Raw genomic sequence first — 24806 nt, 5'->3', positions numbered from 1 at the left:
ACTGTTAGCTACATGCTACATCCATCGTGGTCACACTTTCTTCTCCCTGTCAGCTTAATGCTGATATGTTTTACAGGACACATTGTATAAACACTTTCCTTGTTGCCACAAAACAGCAACTTGGTCCTCAGTTTCTGACGTCCATTGTGAGCTCAGTCTTGCCGTTAAGAATCATATCAAACACTTCAAAGACTGAGTCTTGAATTCTGACATTACAGAATATGGATCCTGTTGATGTGGTCTGTTGAACTCATAATGGTTTTCAGATGTGGCACCTGTGGTAACCATTGATGGCCTGTCTGTTGCTATAATCAGGGACTTTACGCTGTTATTGAGTCACCAAGCAACAATGAAATAATTGATGGGGAAAATTCTTCTCTCAGAGGCATTTCTTCATCAATATGCACAACATTTGTGTCGTCAGGAATTTGTCATACTGAGATAAATTTTGATTTTGAATTAATGTCACACCAGCTTTGTCTGTGACTCAAATTTCCTGTGAACTCACTTCCTTTTTGAGTTTCCCCCAGTAAATCTTACATCACATTTGAGTCTCGCGCTGAACCTGAAGGAACATATTATATAACATGGCATTTTGTAACTTGGTCCCTCTGGTTAACCGTAATGAAAAAATGGACAGAGTGGCACATTCAAAAGGAAGGAAGCTTTGGTGAAATGTTTATTTCTCAACACGTTGTTCATTCGGCTGAACATTACACAAGAGGTGAAAGTATAATTCCATCCTTTGGCGAGAAATTTGCAAGCTAGCACTTCATGTACTTCTTTCATCATTCAGGGAAGAAACCAAGCCAAAAAAGTACCACCACAAAGATTTATACAAGTGAAATACAAACAAAAAGAAAAAACATATTCTATTGTAACACTTTATTTCAGTGGGCCCTTATTACCTAGTAATGCCACAGGAATACATGTAAATACCTGTAAACACTCAAGAATGAGGTGGTTATTACCTTGTAATAAATTGAAATTGCACCAACTGATAACTCGGATGTATGGTAGTATTATGGAAGTTTGATCCTGTATAATTTATGCATTATAGAGAAATTCCTTCTAATATTGTGACAGTTCTCTGATAAACAGGGGGTATTTCACCCTAAGTTTAATCCACATAAGAATAAGGCAATTATGTATTAATTAGGTGGGATTTACCATAACCCTAAAAGTTGCTTGACAATTATTTATGAAATCACTTTAATTTAGTGACAAGAAAATTTGAAATTACCCTGGAATAATCAAGCAATTTATATATAAAATCATTCTCTAATTTCTAAGAAATTAATTGGTAAAATACCACCTGTTTACCAGAAATTTGGCACTATATTACAAGGGTAAGGGTAAGGGTAAAATACCCCCAAATTACCATATAATTGCCACAATATTTACAGGGTTAGGGCCAGGGTAAAATGCCACTTTATTACCAGAAAATTAAGACAGGCATTACAAGGGTTAAGGTTTCGGGTAAAATATTACCTTATAACCATATAGCTGCCACAAAATTAAGAGGGTTAGGGCTAGGGTAAAATACCACCTAATAACCAAAACATTGGTACAACATTAGGTGGGATATGGGGTTAGGTTAAGGATTTTACTGGTTGAAGTTGTCCTGTTTTGCATTGATATAATAGACAGTCCAAACTTCAATCCCAGCATCGTTCTTGCAGACTTATTCCACCATAGATTCACATTCATTTTGAATGTCAGGAATTCCTGGATTTGAACCGTTTTGGACACCTAGTGGCGCTACTGAGCCACCCAGCTTCACCATTTAAACTCAAGATGTCCTCATAAGATCCTTACTCCCTAACTTAGGGTTAGGGTTAGTGTAAAATGCCACCTAACTTATTTCAAAGACATTTCTTTGTAAAATACCACCTAATTACCAGAGAATTGCTTTGAAAATATAAGGGTTAGGTTTAGGGTCAGGGGGAAAGGGTAAGGGTAAAATACCACCTAATTACTAGATAACTGCAACAGTCTGATGAGGATTAGGGTTAGGGAAAAAAATGCCCTTTATTGACCAGAAAACTGCCACAATACTACAAGGATAAGGATGAGAGGGTTTGGGTTAAGGTAAAGTACCTTTTAATTAACTGAGAAGTGTGATAATATTATGAGTGGTAGGGGGTTAGGGTTAGGGTAGGACTTCAATTTATTGGCCAAAATAATGAGATTACCTGGGAATTATCAATTCAATCAACTGTATAGAAAACATCCTCTTATATCAAAGACATTTCTTGATAAACACCTAAGTACCAGAGAATTGCCACAATATCACGAGGGTAAGAGTTACTATTCAGGAAGTAATGAATGTCATTACTGTCCCTCTTGGTGTAATGGTCAGGCGGTTGATTACTTTTGCCCATTTAGTGTAGCTTTCTGAAACAAAGTGTTAAACTGACTCAGTGACATTCCAATGTTACACTCTTTAAAGCAATACCACAACTTTTTAGCAACTTAAATAAATGCAGAAAATTTAAAACATCTTATAAATATACCAAGTAGGCAAGATCAAGCAAGAAAATGTAATCACATTTTGGTGTTTGTTGGGTTTTTTTTTACTATGAATGAGAAAGAGAATTTCATGCTTGCTTACTTGCAACTTGTTTCACTCTGGTCTGATAAGAGAAACGGAAATTGAAGCTGAAGAATACAAAATAAAGAGTCAAAACAGTCTGTAACCAGTTAATCAAGGCAAGTAGTCCAAGGAAGCAGAGCAGAGCAGCACTACTCCAGCTGCTCAATACTGGCCAGAGTCTTGAATTCTTGCTCATTGAGCTCTTTGGCCGCCACACTGTGGCTCCTCTCCTTGTCCTTGCCTTTGAAAGGCCTCCCAAGTTTGACCGACAACGTGTGCAGGACTGAGCTCTCATCTGGCGAAGAGCTGCTTCTGCCACCACGGGTGAAGGTAGACGTGGTCCTGCTCTCTGAGTTGGTTGCTTCAAAGAGCTTGCCCATGAAGCTGAGGCCAGCCTGGCGGATGTGAGAGCTGCCGGCGAATACGTAGAGAATGGGGTTCACAGCACTGCTGAAGTAGGCAAAGGCGGTTACGTTTGGACGGGCTGTGGTTGCGGCAAGGAGCACCGAGTCGCTTTTGGACAACACGCCAGCTACCTGGAAGTACAAGACGGGGGAAGAGGTTAGACTCGAGGGAAAGCAATTCTCAGTATTAAAATATTGCAGTTTGGTAGACGTGTAACACATCACAGAGGTCATGGTTTTGGTTTTCAATACAGTTTTGGTTCAACGGGGGGAAAAAACACATTGAGCTATTTTCAAGTCAGTCCTAGTCATTAGATTAAAATGAATTTTAAGTCTCCTTGATGAAACCTATGTGTCATTTTAGTCACAGCTTTTATTTTCAAAGAGCTTTTTCTGTTGTCTCAAGGCAATTCCTATGAAATAAGCGCTCTGTGTTTTAAAAAACAAAGATGTTGCTGTCATCTTCAGCTACATTGTTGCTGTTAGCTGTATTGCTTATGCTATGTAAACTTAAGCTAATGTATCTACATAGCTAACTTTAGTTCCCTAAGCTTTGTATTTACGTTAAGTGTTAGTTATATTAGTTATTTAGCCAATTTAGCTATGTAGCTATGTTAGCTTTAGCTACATTTGCTAAAGGTGCTAGATGTAGCTAAGGGTCACACTGCTTAAGCTAAAGCTGATGCACCTATATTGGCTTATGTAGTAATGTTAACTATGTAGCTAACAAAACTATGATTGTTTTAGCAAAAGCTAACAATGCTAAAGCAAGCCACTGTTGGTGTAACTACAGGTCTATATATAATTTAATCCTATGTAAGACCACAGACCTTTATTCTGTTTTATTTATGAAATATTGCATAGTGAAAAACATGACTAAATAACAAAGCTTTGTAGCCAGCTCATTAAATCTTAAGCTAAAAAGCATCAAGATAAGGGTTAAAATAAAAGTTAAGATACCAAAGTTATACAGGAAAAACCTCAATAAAATCACTAACAGAGCTACATTTGCTACATTAGCTTACACTGTGTTTGCTATGCTGATGAAGCTGAATTACTAACTTTAGCTACATTGGCTCTGTAGCTAGGTAAGCTTCAGCTACATTAGCTACATAGTCATGTTGCCTATTTAGCTATGATTGCCTAAGTTATGCTTTCTAAAGCTCATATTTCTAAAGCTTTAGCTAATGTAGATGTGTTGGCTTATGTAGTAATGTTAACTATTTAGCAAAGATAGCTTAGCCAACTATGCCAAAGTGAACTACTATTCATTTAACTACCTCTAAAACAGGTCTATACGTAACTTGATCCCAGATAAGACCTCTGACATTTTTCTAATTTATTTGTGAAGTGTTGCTTTGTAAAAAACCTGACCTGAAAAAATCTGATTACAAAACATTACAAACATAAAATCAACTAACAGTCTACTCATAGGAAAAAAGCTTGCCCTCAAGGAAAACAGTTAATATAGCTAAGGCTAAAGCTAAAGAAGTCATAGCGTCTATGAGATAACATAGCTAGGTAGCCAACTTAGCATTAGAGTAAGGGTTAAAATTAGAGTTAGGATCCCAAAGTTACACTTGAAAAAGTATACAGGAAAAACCTACTAACACAGCAAATGTAGCTTAACCTAACAAAGCTAAGGTTGCTTAAACTGATGTAGCTACTTAGCTTACTTTACTCTACCTTAGCTTTGTAGTGATGTTAACTTTAGCTACATTAGCTACAAAGCCATGTTACCTACATAGCTTAGGCAGCTATGTTGGATTAGCTATTTTTGCTATCGCTCATGTTGCTAAAGCTTCAGCTAACATAGCTACACTAGCTTAAGTTGTAATGTTAATTAGTTTTTAATTGTATTTAAAATGTATTTAATCAGGAGAACATCATTGACATTAGGAATCTCAGTTATGTAGCTAGCATAGCTATGTTAGCTTAGCTAAGGCTAATGAAGCTAAAGCAAGCCAATGATAGCTTAATTAGTTCTAAAATAGGTCTATAGATAATGTGGTTATTTCATGAATGTAACTTTTTTGATGAACAAAGTTTCATTTTTTTTTTAAATCTAAAGCTGGACACATGTTGTACAAATTACATTACTTCTGAAATAGTAGTAGTGTCAACACTAGGCATGTTGCTAGCATTTCTTTGTACTTCTCTTTTTCAAATTATTTAGCATTTTCCTCTTTCCTATCAGAGGCGGTTGGGGTCCAATGCATCTAATAGGGTCTAGTAAAGTGAGAAATCCTTTCTAGTCTATTTAGGTAAAACACCGTCCCTGAAAATAAAACAAAAATACCTCAATGACGTTGACGATGTGGTAGGGCAGCCAGAATATAGCGAAGGCAGAGATGATGAGCAGGATGAGGCGGCTGCCTTGTGACCTGCGCTGGAACTTGGCGCTCATCAGACGACAAACGACAGAGGAGTAGCAGATGTTGATGAGGGAGAAGGGCACCAAGCAGGCCATGATGGTCTCAAAAAGGTACTGGAACACCCGATGAGCATCACTGCCCCCGTGGTCCACCTTGCACAAGCTGAAGGTAAAGTTGTTTGGCAGTGTTATCCTCTTATTGCTGTCAGGAGGGAAGGGAGAGGGATGACAGAAAATGTTTGTTACATTTTTAAGCCTTGATTTCCAGAGCATTTACTATGTAGATTATCGACCAAATATTTAAATTAATTGTGTTTTTATGATCTTATTTAACAAAAAGATTATTAAGATTGATAAAGCCCATTGTTAACTTTGTGTTTGGAGATTAGAAATAATGCTAAGTTTAATTTTGAGGTGAAATGCGTAACCATTGACCATCTGTTGGCTCTGATTGGAACTTTTGTGTGTTTCAGTGAAAGTACAGTGCCTATAAAAAGCATTCACCCCCTTGGATGTTTTACCCTTTTATTGATTTTATAGATCAGTTATGGTCATTATAATTTGGATTCTTTGACAAAAAAAAATTCGTTGAAGTCAAAGTAAAAACAGATTTCAACAAACTGAAGTTAAGTAAATAAAAATACGTCATGTAAAATAAGTGAGTGCATAAATATTCAACCCCTTTAAAGTGACTGACGTTATTCAACAGAGGTAAAGCCAACTGGTGGTAGCAGTCTCCCAGTTAGTGAAATGGAGATCAGCTAAGTGCAGGGAATGTGTTGCAAGTGATTGTAGTATAAAGACGCCTGTGTCTGGAAGGTCTAATCCCTGGTTCATCAATATCTATGGCGACCACTACACTATGAAGACAAAAGGACACTCCAAGCAACTCAAAGAAAGGGTTTTGAAAAGTTTAAGTCAATAAATAGAAGGAATATAAGATGAATAAATCTGCCCAGATCAGGCCGTCCTCACAACCTGAGTGATTGTGCAAGAAGGAGACTAGTGAGAGAGGCCACCAAGACACCTGTGACTACTCTGAAGGAGTTACAAGCTTCAGCGGCTGAGATGGGAGAGACTCTGCATACAGCTGTTGCCAGGTTCTTCACCAGTCAAAGCTTTATGGGAGAGTGGCAAAGAGAAAACCACTGCTGAAGGAAACTCAGATTAAATCTCTACTAGAGTTTGCAAAAAGGCATGTGGGAGGGAGTTCTTTGGTCTGATGAGACTAAATGGTGCATTTTGGCCATCAGACAAGATGCTATGCTTGGTTTGCAGGTAAGTAACGGCGTTTTAGTTCACATCAAGGTTATTATAGATAACTTAGACTAACTAAATAACTATAACTAAAATTCAAAAATCATTTTAGATAACTGAAACTTAATGAAAAATAAGCTTTACCAAAAAAGGAAATTAACCAAACTATATAAAAAAGGTACACTTACAAAACTAAAGGTGCATTTGCAAAGCTAACTAAAATAAAATAAAAATAGAGGCAAACTATTCTTAGTTTAAGTCTAGTACACCCATACTAACAGGCACCTACACACATGTCTGGGGAGTGTCAAATTGATTGAATTGATTGGTTAAGACTATACAGAGAGGTAGTTTTATGACTGGAGTTGTAGTCAAACATCATCTTTGAATAAATGGAATGATAAGTGAAGAGTAGCCTGTTGAATGTTTTTAAAAAATTTACGATGTTCACTCAGCCCTGTTATCTATCTGATAAAAACTAAAACTAACACTAAAACCGATAAAAAATAAACTAAAATGAAGCATTGTTGCAAAAGAAAAACTAAACTAAACTAACAAACCAGTAGTCAAAACTAATTAAACTGAAACTGAACACAGAAAGGAAAAAACAAAATAAAAATAAAAACTAATGAAAAATCCCAAACTATTATAACCTTATAAACACACGTTTTTAAAATGGCACAATTCAAAGTACATCTTATTGTTTACCTAAGAGCACAGGAGTAATCAGACTAAAACCTGAGCATAACATTTATCATAGCGCAGGAGCCTTTTCTTAAAATTAATGTTGTTGGCTATTACTCACGCAGGGTTTTCAGCTCTCAAATATGGTGACCCTACACCACATTAGCACTGTCATTTAAACTTCACAGAAAAGTAGCAATACACTCTTCAGTAGACATGAAACGCTGCACACCAACACAAACATGCCATTCCTACTGAAAAGCACGGTGGTGGCAGCATCATTTGGTGGGGGTGCTTCTCAGCAGGCCTCAATCCAATGGAGAATTTGTGGCTAGACTTGGGAAGGACTGTTCATAACTGGGATTGATTTACAAAATCAATAAAAGGGTAAAACATCCAAGGTGGTGAATGGTTTTTATGGACACTGTATGGTGAAAAATAATAAAACATGTCATACAGGCAATATTAAGTATTCTGTTAATGTTAAGTAGCTATAATCCTAACCAGTTTGGTTTAAAACTTGTTTATGCCTTATTGCTTGTAAGGTATATGTTAATGCTGTGTTGATGATTTGCTAACATTTCCTAAAACATTAAGGCTGGTCTAGTGAGGAGATCAGAACACAGGAAAAAAATGTCTTTTTAAAAACAAGTGCTTTGTGGTTGTGCTGGGACAGGACAGCTAGCTCACTAGCTTTAGGTGTTGGTAAACTTTAACCTATCTTAACAAGGTTTCAGAGATTTCAAGTTATCCTCTCAGACCATCCTGTATCTGTCTTTATTCTCTTACTGAGACCACATTTAAAAGAATCAGATCAATCTAATAAGAATTAAAGTTAGTCAAATAATGGGGTATGTTCAGTTGTTTCAAATGGGAAGCAGCCTGACAACAGGTTTGGTCTAACTGAGGGACTGGATGATCAGTTGTACTGATTGTTGGTTACTTTCAAATTCAAGTGTTAGGACTAGGAGAACCAAAAATTACCAACTGAAGAGCATCTACTCTCCTGATTGGAAACAAACCACATCTATGAAAACTTTGTGGATCATAAGAACATTTTGGTCTCACTTGCGGTAGAAGGGCATCGGCAGTGACAGGAGGAACGCCATCACCCACACCCCCAGCAGAAGACCCAGCAGAATACGTTTGGTTCTCATCCTCTGGGATAGGAATGGTCTCGTCACAGCCAACCAGCGGTCCATGCTCATCAGGCAGATCAGATAAATGGACACGTACATGTTCACACTCGACAGGTAGTGCACCAGCTTGCACGCCGCCGAGCCAAACTCCCAGCCCCTACCTCCAGCCAGGTAACGCAGGAACAAAGGAGCGCTGAGCAGAACAAAGGCATCCGCCGCAGCCAGATTCAACACCAATAGACAGGTCACTGAACGCTTCTTCACCCGGCAAAGCACCGACCAGACTACAAACAGGTTTCCAGGGAATCCCAGCAGGAATGCCAGGCTAAGGATGGCGATGCCACCCTGAGCTGAGGCACTGATGGGCAGTGAAAAGGAGGCAGGGGAGGACCCCTGGGAGATGGCGGTGGTGGCGTTGGATGCCATCAGAAAGACGTCTGAAGAATCTGTTGGCTTCAGCAGCTGTGAAAATGGATAATCTTTCAAAACAGACAGGAAACAGGATATGTTGTACAATTTGAGAGGTGTGATGGTGTTAATGCTGTGAAACACTGCAAAATATTTTCACACTATCTGTGTTGTGGTTCCTCTACCCAGAAGAATGATGCTGATCAACCCATAAAGGTCAAATGATAGTTGTTTTTTTCAACGTCCTCTTCCGGTAACTCTAGAAGAAAAGTTACAAAAGTACCAAATCATCTCTAAGAATGTGCACCACTTTGTTTCCAGAATTTTGACTTAAAGAGTTGTTTAAAGAGTAGCAAAACTCTCAGCGTACTATTTCAGATGAAAACTAACCTACATGAGGATTTATTAGTACTATTAATCAGTAAGGGTCCAAATCTGAACATTTGAGCATAGTAACTGCCTTCTACAAGTTGAAACTGTCTACTGCAACTGAAGTATTTTGAAAAAACTCTACTGGCAGATATGGTACTCTGTGACATATGTGGGGTCATGTGTTGTCACAAGGATTGGACAGTGATGTGATGAGGAATTTAAAGGGATATTTCAGAGTTTTTTTTTTAAGTTGGGCCATATGAAGTACCTAGCAGTAGTAGTGGCATGAGCCTCTAGTGATTTTAGTGAGCACTGCTCCTTTAAGAAGCACTAACTGGTTGTAAAAGCCAGGAAGCTACACAGTGTAACAGATGGATACAAATTTCTCTGCGGAGTTTTTGGTAAAAAAAAAAAAAATGGGTCACAAAACAATGTTGACTCAAACGTACACACTATTGAACATTTTTTGAAGTATTTTATTTTATACCCAGAAGCCTTCTGTGTTTTCGCAACTGTTTTGCAATAAAGGCTTTGACCATCGGTTGCGTGCTCTTGCGTTGCAAAATAATGACAAAACAACAGAAGCTTTCTGGGTATAAAATAAATTGCTTAAAAAAAAAATTTGATTGTGCGTACATTTGAGCCAAAATTGCTCTGTGGCTTATTTTTATTTTTTCACCAAAAACTCACTCAAATTCTCTAAGAAACTGTACCCATCTATTACACTGTATAGCCTAGCTTCCTGGCCAGTACAACCAGCAAGTCCTTCTTAAAGGAGCAGTGCTAACTGAAATCATCAGAGGCTCATGCCACTACTACTGTTACATACTTCTTAAGACTCAACTTCGAAAATACCGAAATATCCCTTTAAATTGTTTGTTTCAAATATTCTGTCTAACCCACACAGCCATTTTACTTTTTTAGTTTAACATAGCCATTTTACTTACACAGAGCGTACATAGCCTGCATAGAAAAGTTTGATCTGACTGTGACAGAGGAAGAGGTTGAAAAGTAACTAATAGCATTTACTCATCTTTTTCTGAGTAGGTTTTGGGGCATACTTTTTAAGTACATTTTGAAATCAGTCATTTTACTTTTACTTAAGTAAGTTTTAACCAGAGTAACTGTACTTTTAGTTGAGCGCTATACTCTTGTTCTTTTTCCACCTCTGTTGACTCCACACTAGCACACACATAAACTGTAAAAACTGCAGTGTTGATTCATTTGACAGACTTGTTGGATGTGTTTTAAATGTGGTTGGATGTGTTTGGATGTTGCCTGTTGTGCAGAGATCCATGCTGAGGTTCTTTTGCTCATGTTTCTGGTGGATTGTTGCGGTTTTGGATGTGAGACACATTTGCACCATGAGTGAAGTTATCCACTGAGTTCCCACCTGTGACTTTAGGTGTTCCTAAAGGACACATAGAGCAGTGGCTCCCAACCTTTTTCCTTAATATTTAAGCAAAGCCAAGCCCCTCATGACCTACTTGAAAAATTAAACATCAATTTCAATTGTTTTCATTGACAAAATCCCAACATAATAGGCCTACACTCATTTGTACTTGACAAAAGATCTATGTATAAACTATCTATTATTAAAGCAGTGTATTGGGGCCACTCTAGAAAAAAGAAAAACTAAAATTTCTCAAGTTTAAAAAGTTGTAAATTCACAAGGGAAAAATGAATTTTTGATCTTAAAAAGTTCTAAATGTACTTGAACCAAAACGTGATTTTTTTTAAAACCATAAAGTTGAAAATCCAACCACTGTTTTCAGTTTTTGGTTTTTTTTTATTCATTTTACACTGATGTTGATTTACAATTTTAAACATTTGAACTCTCTGTGTTTCTAGTGTCAAAATTTAAGACTTTAAAACTTGGAAATTTCAATTTTCTTTCTCGGAAATTTCTGACTTTTTATGATTTGAAATTCTGACTTTTATTTTTTGTAAACATATGACAGGGTTTTTTTGTTTGTTTGTTTGTTTGTTTTAATGTGACTTTCTTGCACAAAAATGTACAGATTCTCCTCATTTTTTCATCTATGCTAATTGTGGTTTAAAATATATATATGTGTGTGCGTGTGTGAATAGGTGTGTGTGTCTGTGGGGGGGGGGGCAGACAGGCTTAGACAGGACTAAGTAATCCCTGCTAGCCTCCTCCTCCACCCCAGCCTCCTCCTTTATAGCATAAAGCTTGCTGCCCCCTCATATTTAGATTCATTCTACTATGGATTAATTGCTTTTGAAGTAATTGTATTGTATTCAGTACGCATTGTCTATCCAGCATGTATCTATCCAGTAGGGGTTTTATTGTAGCCATGTGATCCCTAGAAAGTTAAGCATGCTGCTTGACTAACCTAGGGAGCATCCTTTAAGCAGAGCCTTTCCTGCCAAGTAAAGCCATATATCCATTTTGCCATTAAGTGGTTAATTATATGACAACAGTCTTCCTGATTGAAATGTAGTTAACTTGCTAATTTTAATGATGTCACTTATCAACACTGGGAAGAAATGAATTAAAGACTTCTTGTCTTGCTTCACATAGAGGGTCGGTCTGTGTCGCTAAAAAAAGCACAATTCAAAAGAATTCATAAGCCAGATATTAAATCTAAATCTTCCTCTGTCTTCTCTTTAAGTCTCAAGCCTTACTTCAAATATTTAAGTTCCCTCTGTCGTACAGATTTGTATTAAACATAAAGTAAAATATTACGACACTAAGAGGAAATCTATTAGACTTTACAAAGAATATTTCACTGACCTTTAATTGTAGATCTGGGTCTGTAAATCCACCAAATCCAAAATTTGACCAAGGACCTAACAGCTCGTCTGACTTCCAGGTTTCGCTCTGATAGTAACAGATAAAAATCCTCACATCTTATATTGAGTAAGAGAGATCATGTCAGGGGAAATCTTGAGAGAACAGGAAGTCACTTTGAGCTAACTGGGTTGCGATAGAGCAGCTGTTCCTCTAACATGTTGTTTGTTGTTTTGTACATTTAAAAAAGCTAGCATGTCATATCCTGCTTTTTTCTCTGGTATTGTGATTGTGAACATCAAGCTGATGGAAACACAAATAAAAGCACAGGCCTGTAGTAGCACCCCATCTTACTGGCAGGTATTTAGCACATTATTTTCAAAGTAAAAGGAGTAGAGTTCATGAGAAATGTTGTGAAATGCATGGTTTACATTTCAAGAAGGTGCAGGATTGAACAGCACAGGAGAGAAGTCATGAGGGTGAATAAGTGAGGGGGAGAATATTCCAGTAAGCTTCTTATTGACACAGGAGTGTTAAATCATGCCCCTGTTGAATACATTCTGTTGTTTCTTGCACCAGATTCTCTGGCAGATTTACAGCAAGTTTCTCTTTCGACATAAGCCGGGCTGATTAAACAAGTGGGGATGTGTCATGGTATCAGGAAAAGAGATTTACATCATTTTGTAGTTTTCTGTATGCCATGTGAGGAGTCTCTGGAAATATGAGTTCTTTAAAAATGGTGGGGGTCACATGGTAATTTGCAATAAGATAATGTACGGTACAATGAAATATCGTTGAATATTCAGTTTGGGATATTTGGTTCCCAGTAACATCACAAATCTGTGATTCTGTGACAATTCATATATTTTAAGAGATCACATACTGATAAAGATATCTGATTTATGAAAACACAAAATGCTCCAAAAACGGTACGGGATCAATGTATCAAAAGCACTTTTGTGTCATGTCTACTTCTTATCGTGCTACATCTTTTAACTTATAAACTTCTTCTTAGCTTTATCCGATCATTTTTAACTCTTTTAAGACAAAAAAAACATTTCGTTTTCACTACAGAAGTAAAACCCTGTCTTTGCTGCCACCATGTTTAAAGAGAAAATGGTGATTTCATACGCTGACGCCAATACAAACCCTAATTCCAAAACATTTGGGACATTGAGGAAATATTAAAAAGTATGAAAAAAATGATTTGCAAACCCTTTCAAAACCAGACCACTACTGTGAGACACGTCTCCATCAGAACAGAAATACAAGCTAAAATGTTCAAAATAAAAGTGGATTAATCCTGCAGTTAAGGTAAGGGTTAATGTTAGAATACCAAAAGTTAAAAACCTGGCCTGCAAACCTGATTACAAAATGTTTAATGAAGCAGAGTACACAGCTTGTCACCATAAAAACATTCTGACTAAAGGCTAAAGCTTATGAAGCTACGTTAGCTGTGTTGGCTACGTAGATAACTACTTAACCAACAAAGCTAAAGCTTAAGCTTACAAAGCTATGTTAGCTGTATGAGCTTATGCTACATTTGCTAAAGCTAGCATTGCCATGTAACTAATAACAGCTGTATTAACTTTAGCTATGTTTGCTAAAGCTCCCATGACTAAAGCTAACATGGCTACATTGGCTTCATAGTAATGTTAACTACATAGCTATTGTAAGTATGTTAGCCTCTGATTAAGCTAACAAAATTTAAGCAAGCTGTTGTTCACTAAGCTACTTCTAAAAAATGTCTATACATAAATTTGATCCCAGATTAGACCTCTATGACATGTTATCTGTTTTATTTATGAAGCGCTGCTTAGTTTGTAATGTTCAACACAGTCTTGCCCACATTGTACATCTCGGATGGCCACTCTCATAAATTGCTCATCTGAGATGATTTCTCTGGGATGGGAAGTGCTGTAATTTCCCCATACAATGTTTTCCTTTTTTATAACTCAACTTAGTCCTAAACAAAGTCTATTAGTTAATTAATGGAATAATGCTAACATTGCTAACATTACAGACTAGGAAATATTTCCCAAATCAAACAAAATAAAGGTCAGAGGTCTTATCTGGGATTAAATTATGTATAACATTAAAAGTAATTGCAGAAATGGTAGCTGACCTTAGCCTGGTTAGCTTGATGCTAAAGCTTACATAGCTACACTAACTACATAATAAATGTTACTACATCAGCCAATTTAGAAAACAGCTAAAGCTAACAAAGCAACATTGAGAACATACATATGAAGCTTATGTAGCCGCTTTATGAGTTTAGCTTAGCTTTAGCATAGCTTATGCAGCTAACAGAGCTACTTAAACTATGATTTTGCTCTGCAGTGTTTTCATGGAGGACAAGATTTTTCCTTTAAGCAGATTTTTAGCTTTGCTTTATTAACATTTTATTATTCAGTTTTGCAGGTTGGGTTTTTAACTTTTAACTTCTAACCATTACCTTAACCCTTACCCTAACGTAACCTGAAGTTTAATCTGGTTTATTTTGAAAGTTTTAATGTGAATTTGAATTCTGACAGAGATGGTGTCAGTGGCTAGAAACGGCCCTGGGTGTCACAGATTAACTGTGACAGTGGCTGTGTGGTCTGCAGCCAGATTTCTCTTAAATCTAAAGCTAACAAAGCTAAGTTAGCTACTTAAGCTATGTAGATAACATAGCTACATAAGCAAAACTTAACTGAATCTTAGGCTATTGATGCTACATTAACTACGTGAGCTAATATCCGTACGCTAAAGCTAACGTTGGTGTGCAGCTAGCATCAGCAATTTTAGCTTCATGGCTATGTTAGCTTTTGCTATGTTTGCTGTTGTTGATAAAGCTAATGAAGTAACATTGGCTTATGTAGAAATGTTAACTTCGTAGCTGGTGTAGCTTCATTAGCTTTAGCTAAAGCTAGCCAAGCCATTTGTGTAACTACTTCTAAAACAGGATACATAATGTTATCCCGGCTTACTCCACTGCTCTTTTCCTCTGTTTTATTCATGGAATGGTTTTGTTTGTAATTTTTGCAATGTGCTTTTTTCATGAATGTACCAGACGTACTTTGTTTGTTTATAAATTTGAATTAATTATAGCACTTCCTTTCTGAGATAAACAGTGTGTCTGATAAATGGTCTGTGAGATGTTCAGTCCTCTTACTGTTGTGGCCTGTACATAAACTTAAAAGTGGCTTTTGTTTTTTTGTCCAATTTGCAGTTGTTACAGCTTTAAATGCGAAACTTTGACATGGCATATTGATCACGCTTCCCCATGCAAAAATCACTTGGTGCCCCTAGTTGGAGTTCTTTGAGGTGACACGGCGTCCTGTGCTATTTCCCATTTAGTTGGTAGACACCAATACAGAGCAACACACAAGACAACAAAGCTACCAGGGAAAACTTGTATCAAAATGAATCTTAATGACATACATCCTAAAAAAATGTGCATATAACAAACTTGAGTGCCTCAAATGCTGTCTCTGAGGTAAAGCAACATTTACTGCTTGTTTTCATATTCATATTTCAGTGCATCCAGCAGGCGTTAATCAAAAAAAAAATACACTGCATGTACAAAATGACTAAAAAAAAAATTAAAAAAGACAAAATTACTGTAAATGTATCTACAATGACAATGTACAGTATAAAGCCAAGGCACCACCTCTCTTTGAGGGATGGAGTAGTGAGGAAAGTCAGCATCCTGGATGATATTCTTTAGTTTTTCCGTATGGAGTTGTTCATAGCAAACCAAGGCTCATATTCAATCCAGTAAACAAAATAATGAGTTGTTGCACAACACAAGGAAGCACTAGTTTGCAGGGTTCAGTTTAATGCAGACGCTTGGAAAGAGAACCATCTGTCTTTGGCTAACTCCAAAGTGTATTTCACATTTATTAAGTGTTTTTGTTTGGAGATTTGAAGGCCTGAGTGTTTCAGCTGTCTCCTCCAGGGGAGCCAAATCCATCTGTGGTGTTGTACTCCTACTTCCCGTTCCTCACTGGTTTCACATTTGAGCTTGAGTTGGTAGCAGAGTCTCCGTCTTTGTCCTTTAGCATAACTGCTTCTGCGTCTTTGTCTTTCTCTTTACTACAGTTCTGGCTGTTCTGTCGGATCTTCCTGGAGGCTGAGTCCAACCCCGTGCCCTCAAACAGGCGGGCCATGAAAGCCAGCCCTTCTCGTCGGATGTAGGATTTTCCTGCGAAGAAGTAAAGCACTGGGTTGGCACAGCTGCTGATGAAGGCTATGGAGGAAGTGACAGCACGGCTCCGGTGCCATATTTTATCCAATCTGGGAAGACAGACAAGTGAATAAACACATGGAAATCACTGCATGGACTTAGAAACACTTCATGATATCATTGTCAGTCAACACAATCAACATCCAAAAATGCAAGTTAAAGCTGTTTCATGCAAAGAAGAAGCTACATGTGAACCCAATCGAGAAACATGGCCGTCTTCTCTGAGCTGAAACTCATTTAAAATAGACTGAGGCAAAATGGAAAACTGTTCTGTCGTCAGATAAATCAAAATGTGAAATTTCTTCTGGAAACCACAGATGCTGTGTCTCACAGACTAAAGAGAAGGACCATCCAGCTTGTTAACATCTCTGATGGTAAGGGGTTGTATAAGCGTCTCATGGGCAGCTCACACATCTGGAAAGGCACAATCTATGCTGAGAAGTATATAGAAGTTTCAGAGCAACATAAGCTTCAAATCAGACGATGTCACTTTCAAGTTGGGCCTTGACTATTTCAGCAAGATAGCGCTAAACTACATCCATCACAACTGCATGGCTTTGCAGTGGAACATTTGGAGCCATTAAACATAAAATTTACAATGGTAACAATGGTAAACATGGCCCAGTCCCTACTTTTTTGAGATATCATCAAATTCAAAATGAGCTAATATTTTTCGTTGGATGGTAAAATGTCTCAGTTTCAACAGCTGATATGTTTACATTCAATTGTGATTAAAATGTACATTTATAAGATTTCCGAATCATTGCATTCTGGTTTTTATATGTTTTAGACAGCGCCCCAGCTTTTTTGGAAATAGGAATGTACATTGTTTGTGTGACACTGTAACTTTTGAATGTATTCCACTTTGCAAGCTGAAGGGATAACTATCCCTCGACCACTTTTCTCATCTGAAAACTGGTGCGAATGTTTGTTTAGTAGTGTTGATCAATTCGGGTCCAAATTTGACAAAGTATTGAAATTCTGTGGCTGACCTGTGTTGGTTAAAATCAGCATTGATTTTATGATGTTGTGGCCAATGGGAGTAAACTCTATATGATGAAATTAGGTGCACTTTATCTTAAATTGTTTGATTGTTTGGTTGCACCAAAGAGATGTAAAGTTCATCTCTAATTAGCCTAAAAATGTTAAAGATACAATGATATGATATGACTTCACTGTTTTGGTCATTCAGAACATTCGGTCAATCGGTTTTGACAGTTACTTATCAAAAAGAACATTCAAGTTAAAAATAGTGTGCCCCAGGGCTCAGACTTGGGACACCTCACCTAATTTACACCTCATATCAGTGGTTCTGGTCATGCACCTAGTGCAAAATTACATCTTTATGCAGATGACACTGTTGTTTATCACTCTAATCCTACATATCAGGCTCTGCCGCATACAAGAAGCTTTTGATACTGTACAGGACGCTCTGAGTGGGTTAAAATTCATTCATTCATTGACTTTTAAGCTTCATATTGAGCATCTTAAAGAAAATTTTAAAAAGTGCGGCATTGCAGCAAAAATCTCTGCAAAAGTTGGTCTTTGCATCGACAAATTGTTGCTTTCATATGACGTGTCTTTAAAAAACTCGACTGACTTGCTGACAGCTGTATTTTACACAGTAGAGACAGTAGGGTGATGTTATCTCTACCTCAATCATAAAATACTAAGTTAAGCTAAGCTAGGCTAAGCTAACCCCCTCAAGACTCTTAGTTCACACATAGCCCTGCTCATCTAATCAAAGATTAAAAAGCATTCATTTTGGTTTCTACCTGAGTCACTTCGTCCCTACTGTGACCTTTATCTTGATTTAGTGACTTGTTTTTATTTCAGCTATTAAGACAAAATGCTACAATCTTTGTCATCACTTACATTATTTTTGCGTTACCGTCAGGACACAGAGCCCATGTAACCTAGGAGGAATATCACAAATGTACGTCAAAAATACTGGCAAACATCATGATCATAAATAGTCTTTTTAAATTTTATATCAGCATTGCTTGGCAGACAGGAAGTGTGACTTACCTGCACCATGTTGATGATGTGGTATGGCAACCAAAAGAGGCAGAAGGTCAATACGATGGCCAGGATGAGCTTCTCACTTCGAACGCGGCGCCCAAACTTGATCCTTCGTATCCGCCGTAAAATGCGAATGTAGCTGACTACGATGACAGTGTAGGGAATCAAAAACCCTAACACCAGCTCCAGTGTGTACTGAAGGACCACCTGTGAAGGAGGATTAGATGAGAAAAGAGCTCAAACATCTTGAAAATGTGCTATTGCTTTCACACAAATACAAAAAAGCTTTTAAAATGACATAAAAAGTCAAATTCTAGTCAACTAAGCAAAAAAATGTTGCAAAAATGACCAGGTAAGGTAGTAAAAGGGGTTAGAGGTGCACAAAATACGTTTAAAGGGGCAAAAACATAAAATGAAATGTTATAAAAATGGCTGGATAAAGAAGTGAAAAGGGGTTGGAAAGAGGAAAAAATGGGTGATAAGTGACAAAACGGGTTGTGGAGAGTCACAAAGGAACAATACTTGTTGGGGAAAAAAGTGAAAAGAGGTTAAAGATCGGAAAAAAAAACATGGCAAATCGCAGAAAAAAAGTAACATGGGTTTTGAGTGCCAAAAACATTGCAAAAATGACCTTTTTAAGTGGCAAACATGGCATAAAGAGTGGCAAAATGTGTAAAAAGTAGCAAAACTTGGTTTAAAAGATGCAAAAGTGATCAAGAATGGGCTAAGAGTGGCAAAAAATGTAACAGAAGCTGCTGGATAAGGTGGTGAAACAAGGTTTGAAAGTGGCAAAATGGGTTATAAGTGATAAAATGGCTTGTGGAGAGGGCCAGATGGCAATAAGTAGTGGTGAAAAGTGGTGAAAAGAGGTTAAACATTGGTAAAAAAGAAAAAAAAAAAAAAAAAAAAAAAAATCAAAACTTTGTTAAAATTGCAAAAATATTGCAAAAATTACCTTGTAATGCGGCAAAAATGGGTTAAGGAGTGGCACAAAGGGGCAAAAATTGGCAGAAAATTGTCCAAAAATGGGTTAAAGAGTGGCTAAAATTGTTTAAAAGTGGCAAAGGTGATAAAAATGGGTTAAGAATGGCAAAAAAGTTGCAGAAAAACCTGGATAAAGTTGTGTAAAGGGGTTAGAAAGTGGCAAAAATGGGTTAATACTAAGGCCCATTCTCAGGGGCCCAGCCTATTAGTGGGCAAGCCTGCCTCCCTGTGGCCTGCCGCATCATAGGGAATAGGAATAGATCTCACGGTTGATACCTAAAAACAACATGTGTTTTGAAAGAAATTACAAATTCAATAATATGTCAACTAGGCTAAAATATTCATTTAATTTGTGCTTATTTCACATCCGGTTCACACAGTCTCTGTCTAGACTAAATCTGGCCCCTGTGCAAATGTTCTTGATGACCCCTACCTTAAAGGGTTCTTAAAGTACTGCCTTTACAAGTAGGTATGAATATGAAGCCCAGGGACTTGGACCATTGACTCAGGACCTTTAAAATCCAACCAGTTCAGTCTTAATCTATGGTGGATTCCTGTACAAACTTTGAAGAAGACCCCTTAAAGGGTTCTTGAGATATTGTGATCACAAGCAAGGGTGAGCATGGAGCCAAGAGACTTTGATACATGAGACTTCTAAAATCTAACTAGTTCATCCTTGGTCTGTGGTTGATTTCCAAGCAAAATCTGAGGAAAATCACTCAAGCATTCTTATGATATTGCGTGCAAAAGTGAGGGAGCCTTTACCTTAAACATTAGACCTCAAACCTCATCATGAGGTACTGGGAATAGGAGGGACAGACAGCTGGAAATCAGTGCCTCCAGCCTCAGCTGGCATCAGTGCCAAGGCAAAAAAATATGCATTTATTTAGCCTTATCTCAGTTCTTTCAACCTATCACATCAAAAACGTACGAACCATTACCACCCAAACCCTGATGTGACTGCCAGAGCATGTTATCGTGTTGCTAATACTGGTTTCTTGTCCTTCAATGGGTGGAGTTTTGTAAATATGACCAGCAAAGGTAAGAAGTGCCGTTTTTGTCAACTCACATGGCTGTCGTAATCGTGGAACGAATCACACACTGACACCGTCCCTTTTTTCTTCACTCTTCTGAAGTACATCGCAGGAATTGAGGCGATCATCACAAACACCCACACCACCGCCAGCACTCGTAACACGGTCTTCCTGCTGGTGAGTTTCGTGACTCGCTGGGGCCAAAGAATCGCCACCAGTCGGTATAAGCTCATCAGCGTGATGAGCTGGATGGAGGCGTACATGTTGACCAGACACAGGTAGAAGAGGACCTTACACATCACATTCCCAAACACCCACTTCTTCAACACAAGGTAGACGATGAAGAACGGGGTGAGGGCCATCAGGGAGCCGTCTGCGATAGCCAGGTTGAGGATGAGGAGGGTGGTGACAGACTGTTTTCGGGCCCGCGCCAGGATGCTCCAGATGATGAAGAGGTTTCCGGGGAAGCCCAAGAGGAAGGTGATGCTCAGGATGAGGGCGCCTAGAGCAGTGCCTGTCGGGTTATCCACGATGGTCTCATTGACTGCAGCGGGGGGAATTCCAGAGCCGTTTTGGCCGGTCTGGGGTAAGAAGCTGTTTCTTTCCATTTTTGTGACCTGCAAAAGAGAGAACATGTCAGACCATTTATTTAAAGAGTTGTTCAAGTAAAGTCAGCTCAAGTCAAATATTGTCTTCAGGTCAAAATTACCCGGCTGGCGGTTGTAATCACATGCAGCTGTGCCTCTGATCCAAACAGGTGGCGCTATAGATGAGAGTGTTGAGAAATGTGGGAGCAGACAGGCCTTTATATTGAAATATAACAACACTGCCATCTTGTGGATTTGGCTATTCAGAGGCAAGGCTGTGATAAGCTGTGATAGCCATATTATAATAATCACTCTCATAGAAGAAACAAAAACTAATTATTATTTTTATATTTTTATATTTTTATATTATTGTTTTTTATGCAGTGGTAAAATATTGGCTTAAACCAGCATTACCTTTATATTGGCAATGTTACCAGTGTGGATGGTTGCACTAAACTCAATGATTAGGACAGTAATGTCAGACTTCCAGGCTAAGCTAACAAAGTTGTGTCTCCAAAGTGGCAAGATGGGCAAAAAAGTAGCAAAAATTGGTAAAAAAGGGGCTAAAACAGGCATAAGAATTGCAAGAATTGGTCAAAGAGGCAAAAAATGGGTAAAAATGGGCAAACATTCATTTAAAAGGGCAGAAAGTTCCTGAAAATGAACAAAAAGCAGCAAAATAGATTTAAAGTTGTAAAAGGAGCACATATGTGTTAAAAAAAAAAAAAAGGCAGAAAAGTGGCAAGATAGGTAGAAAAAAATGGGTTCACCAAGGAGAGATGAGTGACAAAATGGCACAAATGGGCATAAAGAATGGGTTGAAAAAAACAACAGAAAGCGGCAAAAAAGTGCCACAAATGGGATCAAGGTGGCAAAAAGGTGTAAAAGTGGTCAAATTTGGCAAAATGACAATAAAGAGCTTTTTGGTCATCAGACCTGACACTAGTTTTGGCACAGCACCACAAAGACACCATCCCCACTGTGTAGCACAGTGGTGCCAGCATCATACTGTGGGGAAGCTTCTCAGCAGCCAGCCCTAGAAGGCTCATAAAGGTAGATAGGAAAGTGAATGCAGCAAAAATGTATTAAGAGTGGAAAAAAGTAGCAAAAATTGGCTAAAAATGTGTCAAAGTGGCAAAATGGGTGAAAAGTGGTACAAATTAACATAAAAAATGGCAAACATGGATTTAAGGTAAAAGAAAGTTGCCAAAAAAAAGTGACCAAGGTTGGGGATAAAAGTGACCAAAAGGTGGCAAAGTGGGCAAACAGTTGTAAAAAAAATTTTTAAAAGGCAGATGGCAGCAAAAATGGATTTAAAGTGGTAAAAATGGGTTCAGAGAGGAAAGATGGGTGAAAAGTGGTGAAAATGTAGCAAAAAAAAGTAGCAAAAATGAGTATAGAACTGCAAGAAAAGGTAAAAAAAATTGGCCAAAGGCACAGAAATAGGGAAACGGTTGAAAAAAAGGGTCATAAATGGGCTGAAAGCAGCACGGTGGGCTCAAGGTGGCAACAAGAAGTGAAACAAATGGCTGGAAAGTAGGGAATTATTTAAAAAAAAAACAGTCTGTGGTGAGCTGGATCAGACCCTGGAAAGTGTGCCAGGTGTTCAAAGAAGCATATGTAGGTGCCACTCGTATCCTTCAGCTGACCCGTCTTGAGGGTGGCATCATTAGACAGACGGTCTAACAGCGACACCCACAAATGTGACCAAGAGAAGTCGTCACAGAGGAGTCCAGTAAGCACTTGAATGTTTTGTGTCAGCCAATTAGAATTAGAATCTTATTTTATTTCTAACTTAAATGAGACATTCTTTATTGAAAAAGCTAACAGAAAGCCAAGATGCTTGCTGAGAAGACCTTTAACTCTGCTTCTTGAAAAATATGAGTCATGACCAAAATTAACTGTTGAGGCAAGAAGTAATTTGAACGTGAAGGGTCTTCATCCTTCGAGATGTTCCGACTGATAAAGCTCTCCTCTGACTCCTACTCCCTCTGCCTCTGGCTTCAGTTTGGCAGAACAAGTATGCATGTCTGCAGGAAAGTGTGGGAGTGTGTCGCAAGTGTAACAGGTTTTAACGGGGAGTCTTAATTCCTGAACAACGAGACCAGACACGAGTAAAGAGACACAGTCAGTGTTTTTGTCAGTAATCGAACAATGACTCAGTCTTGGATCATGTTTTTCTCTTAGGCCTAATAAAACATGTTTATTTCTTATGCTATTCAAAAGAAAACAATATGGCTTATTTTACAAAAGAGATAGAAATATATTTAAATATATTTCTTTTAAATCACTGCACACATTCTTATCCTAGAAATAGTATTGCCTATTGCTCTTTAATAATAATAATAGTTGTTATTATTATTATTATTATCTTCCCCTAAACTGTAGGTCTCTCGCAGAATGAATAAGATTGCCCTCCAGTATTTTTCTATATTTTGCTGCATTCATTTTACTCTCTACCTTTACAGGCCTTCCAGGGCTGGCTGCTGAGAAGCATCCCCACAGCATGATGCTGCCACCACCGTGCTTTTCAGAGAGGATGGTGTCTTGGTGATGTGCCAAACATGACGTCTTGTCTGACGGCCAGAAAGCTCCATTTTGGTCTCATCAGAACATAGAACTTTCTTCCACATGCCATTTCATGATGATGGACTTAACTGGGGGATGTTAAGAGCCTTGAAAATCGTTTTATATCCATCCCGACTTATAATTTTCAGTAACCTTTACTCTGAGTGTTCTTTTGTCTTTATGGTGTAATGGTATCCAGGAATTCAGATTGACCGGTGACTGGACCTTCCAGACACAGGTGTATTTATACTACGACCACTTGAAACACGTTCACACACTCAAGGGATCCCCATTTCACTAAGGCTATGTTCACACTGCAGTTGAAAGTGACCTGAATCTGATTTTTTTTGCTCACATGTGACTCATATCTGATTTTTTTCTGACAGTGTGAACAGTGCAAGTCACATTGAATCTGACCAGTTCAAATCAGATTCAAGCCACTTTCGTATGTGGTTCGAAATCAGACATGTATCTGATCTTTTGGAAGTCAACAAAACTGTGTTTTGTTTGCCTGTTCAAGTGTGAACGGGCAAACAAAAAATTCAGACCTGAAAAAAGATCTGAATTGTGCATTAAGGTCTGCAGTGTGAATGTAGCATAATAATTAGACTGCAAGCACCAAATGGCTGGACCTCTGTTCATTTATATCAGTCATTTTTATTACTATACACTGAAAACTGAACTTCTAAATTAACATTAGCTCTATTTTAGTGTTTTCAGCTACTTTTACTCCGCAAAATCTGGACTGAACACAACATTGAAATACTTTTCAAATGGCATAAAATTAACCCCATGCATGTTTTAAAGAGGGGTATACTGTTTAAAGAAAGTGTACTGTCTCATCTATCCTGAGCACAAGAGTTTAATGAACATCTAAGAAACAGCATGACAACAACTACTACGAACGAAATTTATTGAGACAAATGAGTAAGATCTGAATAAGCATCATACAACATGCTCTGGTATGCATCACATGGCCTCCTGCCTGGAAATATACAGTTTGTTCTCCAGCGACTTTGGAAAAATCTTATAAAAATTGGCGTGTCATCACTTGTTCGACATATCTGCAGTATTAGTTTGAGAGCACGCCCTTTAGACTTCAGACTATTCAGTGCTGCTGCTCTTGTGCATATAATCAAACATTCACACCCACATCTGCCAACACAAACCTGTTTGATATTTCACAGCGACCTGTGCAGTAATTATGGATTACTATAGATTATTACAGAGTAAATCAGAGTGTCATTAGCAGAGAGAGAGAGTTCACACAGGGTGATTTTAGAGCTGTAATCACAGCAGAGATGCAAAGAAAGAATCCTGACAACAAAAACATTTCCTTTTCGTAGGGTTACTCCTACACATGCTGTAACATGCTTTAAGATTACGCTTTAGCT

The 24806-nt window shown here is 37.9% G+C and overlaps 2 protein-coding genes across 6 annotated transcripts; both read right to left on the bottom strand.

Moving 5' to 3' along the window:
* Positions 1-661: 661 nt before the first annotated feature.
* On the bottom strand, positions 662-12094 carry ltb4r (leukotriene B4 receptor). 3 transcript variants are annotated; one of them, XM_041780051.1, is made up of 5 exons: positions 11993-12076; positions 9048-9121; positions 8384-8916; positions 5300-5576; positions 662-3132 (listed from the first exon to the last, which is right to left on the bottom strand). In XM_041780051.1, exons 3-5 carry the CDS (start codon positions 8878-8880, stop codon positions 2746-2748), a joined length of 1161 nt encoding a protein of 386 aa, XP_041635985.1. In that variant the 5' UTR covers positions 8881-8916; positions 9048-9121; positions 11993-12076; the 3' UTR covers positions 662-2745. The 3 variants fall into 3 exon arrangements, with proteins under 3 accessions (XP_041635985.1, XP_041635986.1, XP_041635987.1); XM_041780052.1 differs by lacking the exon at positions 9048-9121 and having other exon boundaries at positions 11993-12094; XM_041780053.1 differs by lacking the exon at positions 9048-9121 and having other exon boundaries at positions 8384-8933; positions 11993-12065.
* Positions 12095-15457: 3363 nt separating this feature from the next.
* On the bottom strand, positions 15458-21013 carry LOC121504776 (leukotriene B4 receptor 1-like). 3 transcript variants are annotated; one of them, XM_041779838.1, is made up of 5 exons: positions 20988-21013; positions 20293-20874; positions 18246-18446; positions 18093-18133; positions 15458-16267 (listed from the first exon to the last, which is right to left on the bottom strand). In XM_041779838.1, the coding sequence occupies exons 2-5, from the start codon at positions 20863-20865 to the stop codon at positions 15961-15963; spliced, it is 1122 nt and encodes a 373-aa protein (XP_041635772.1). In that variant the 5' UTR covers positions 20866-20874; positions 20988-21013; the 3' UTR covers positions 15458-15960. The 3 variants fall into 3 exon arrangements, with proteins under 3 accessions (XP_041635772.1, XP_041635771.1, XP_041635770.1); XM_041779837.1 differs by having other exon boundaries at positions 20967-21012; XM_041779836.1 differs by lacking the exon at positions 20988-21013 and having other exon boundaries at positions 20293-20980.
* Between the last annotated feature and the right edge of the window lie 3793 nt (positions 21014-24806).

The sequence above is a fragment of the Cheilinus undulatus genome, linkage group 22 (assembly GCF_018320785.1).
Source record: "Cheilinus undulatus linkage group 22, ASM1832078v1, whole genome shotgun sequence".
In the NCBI taxonomy this organism is placed as follows: Eukaryota; Metazoa; Chordata; class Actinopteri; order Labriformes; family Labridae; genus Cheilinus; species Cheilinus undulatus.
The sequence above is the reverse complement of the archived record's forward strand: the minus strand, read 5'-3'. Positions and strand labels throughout refer to the sequence as shown.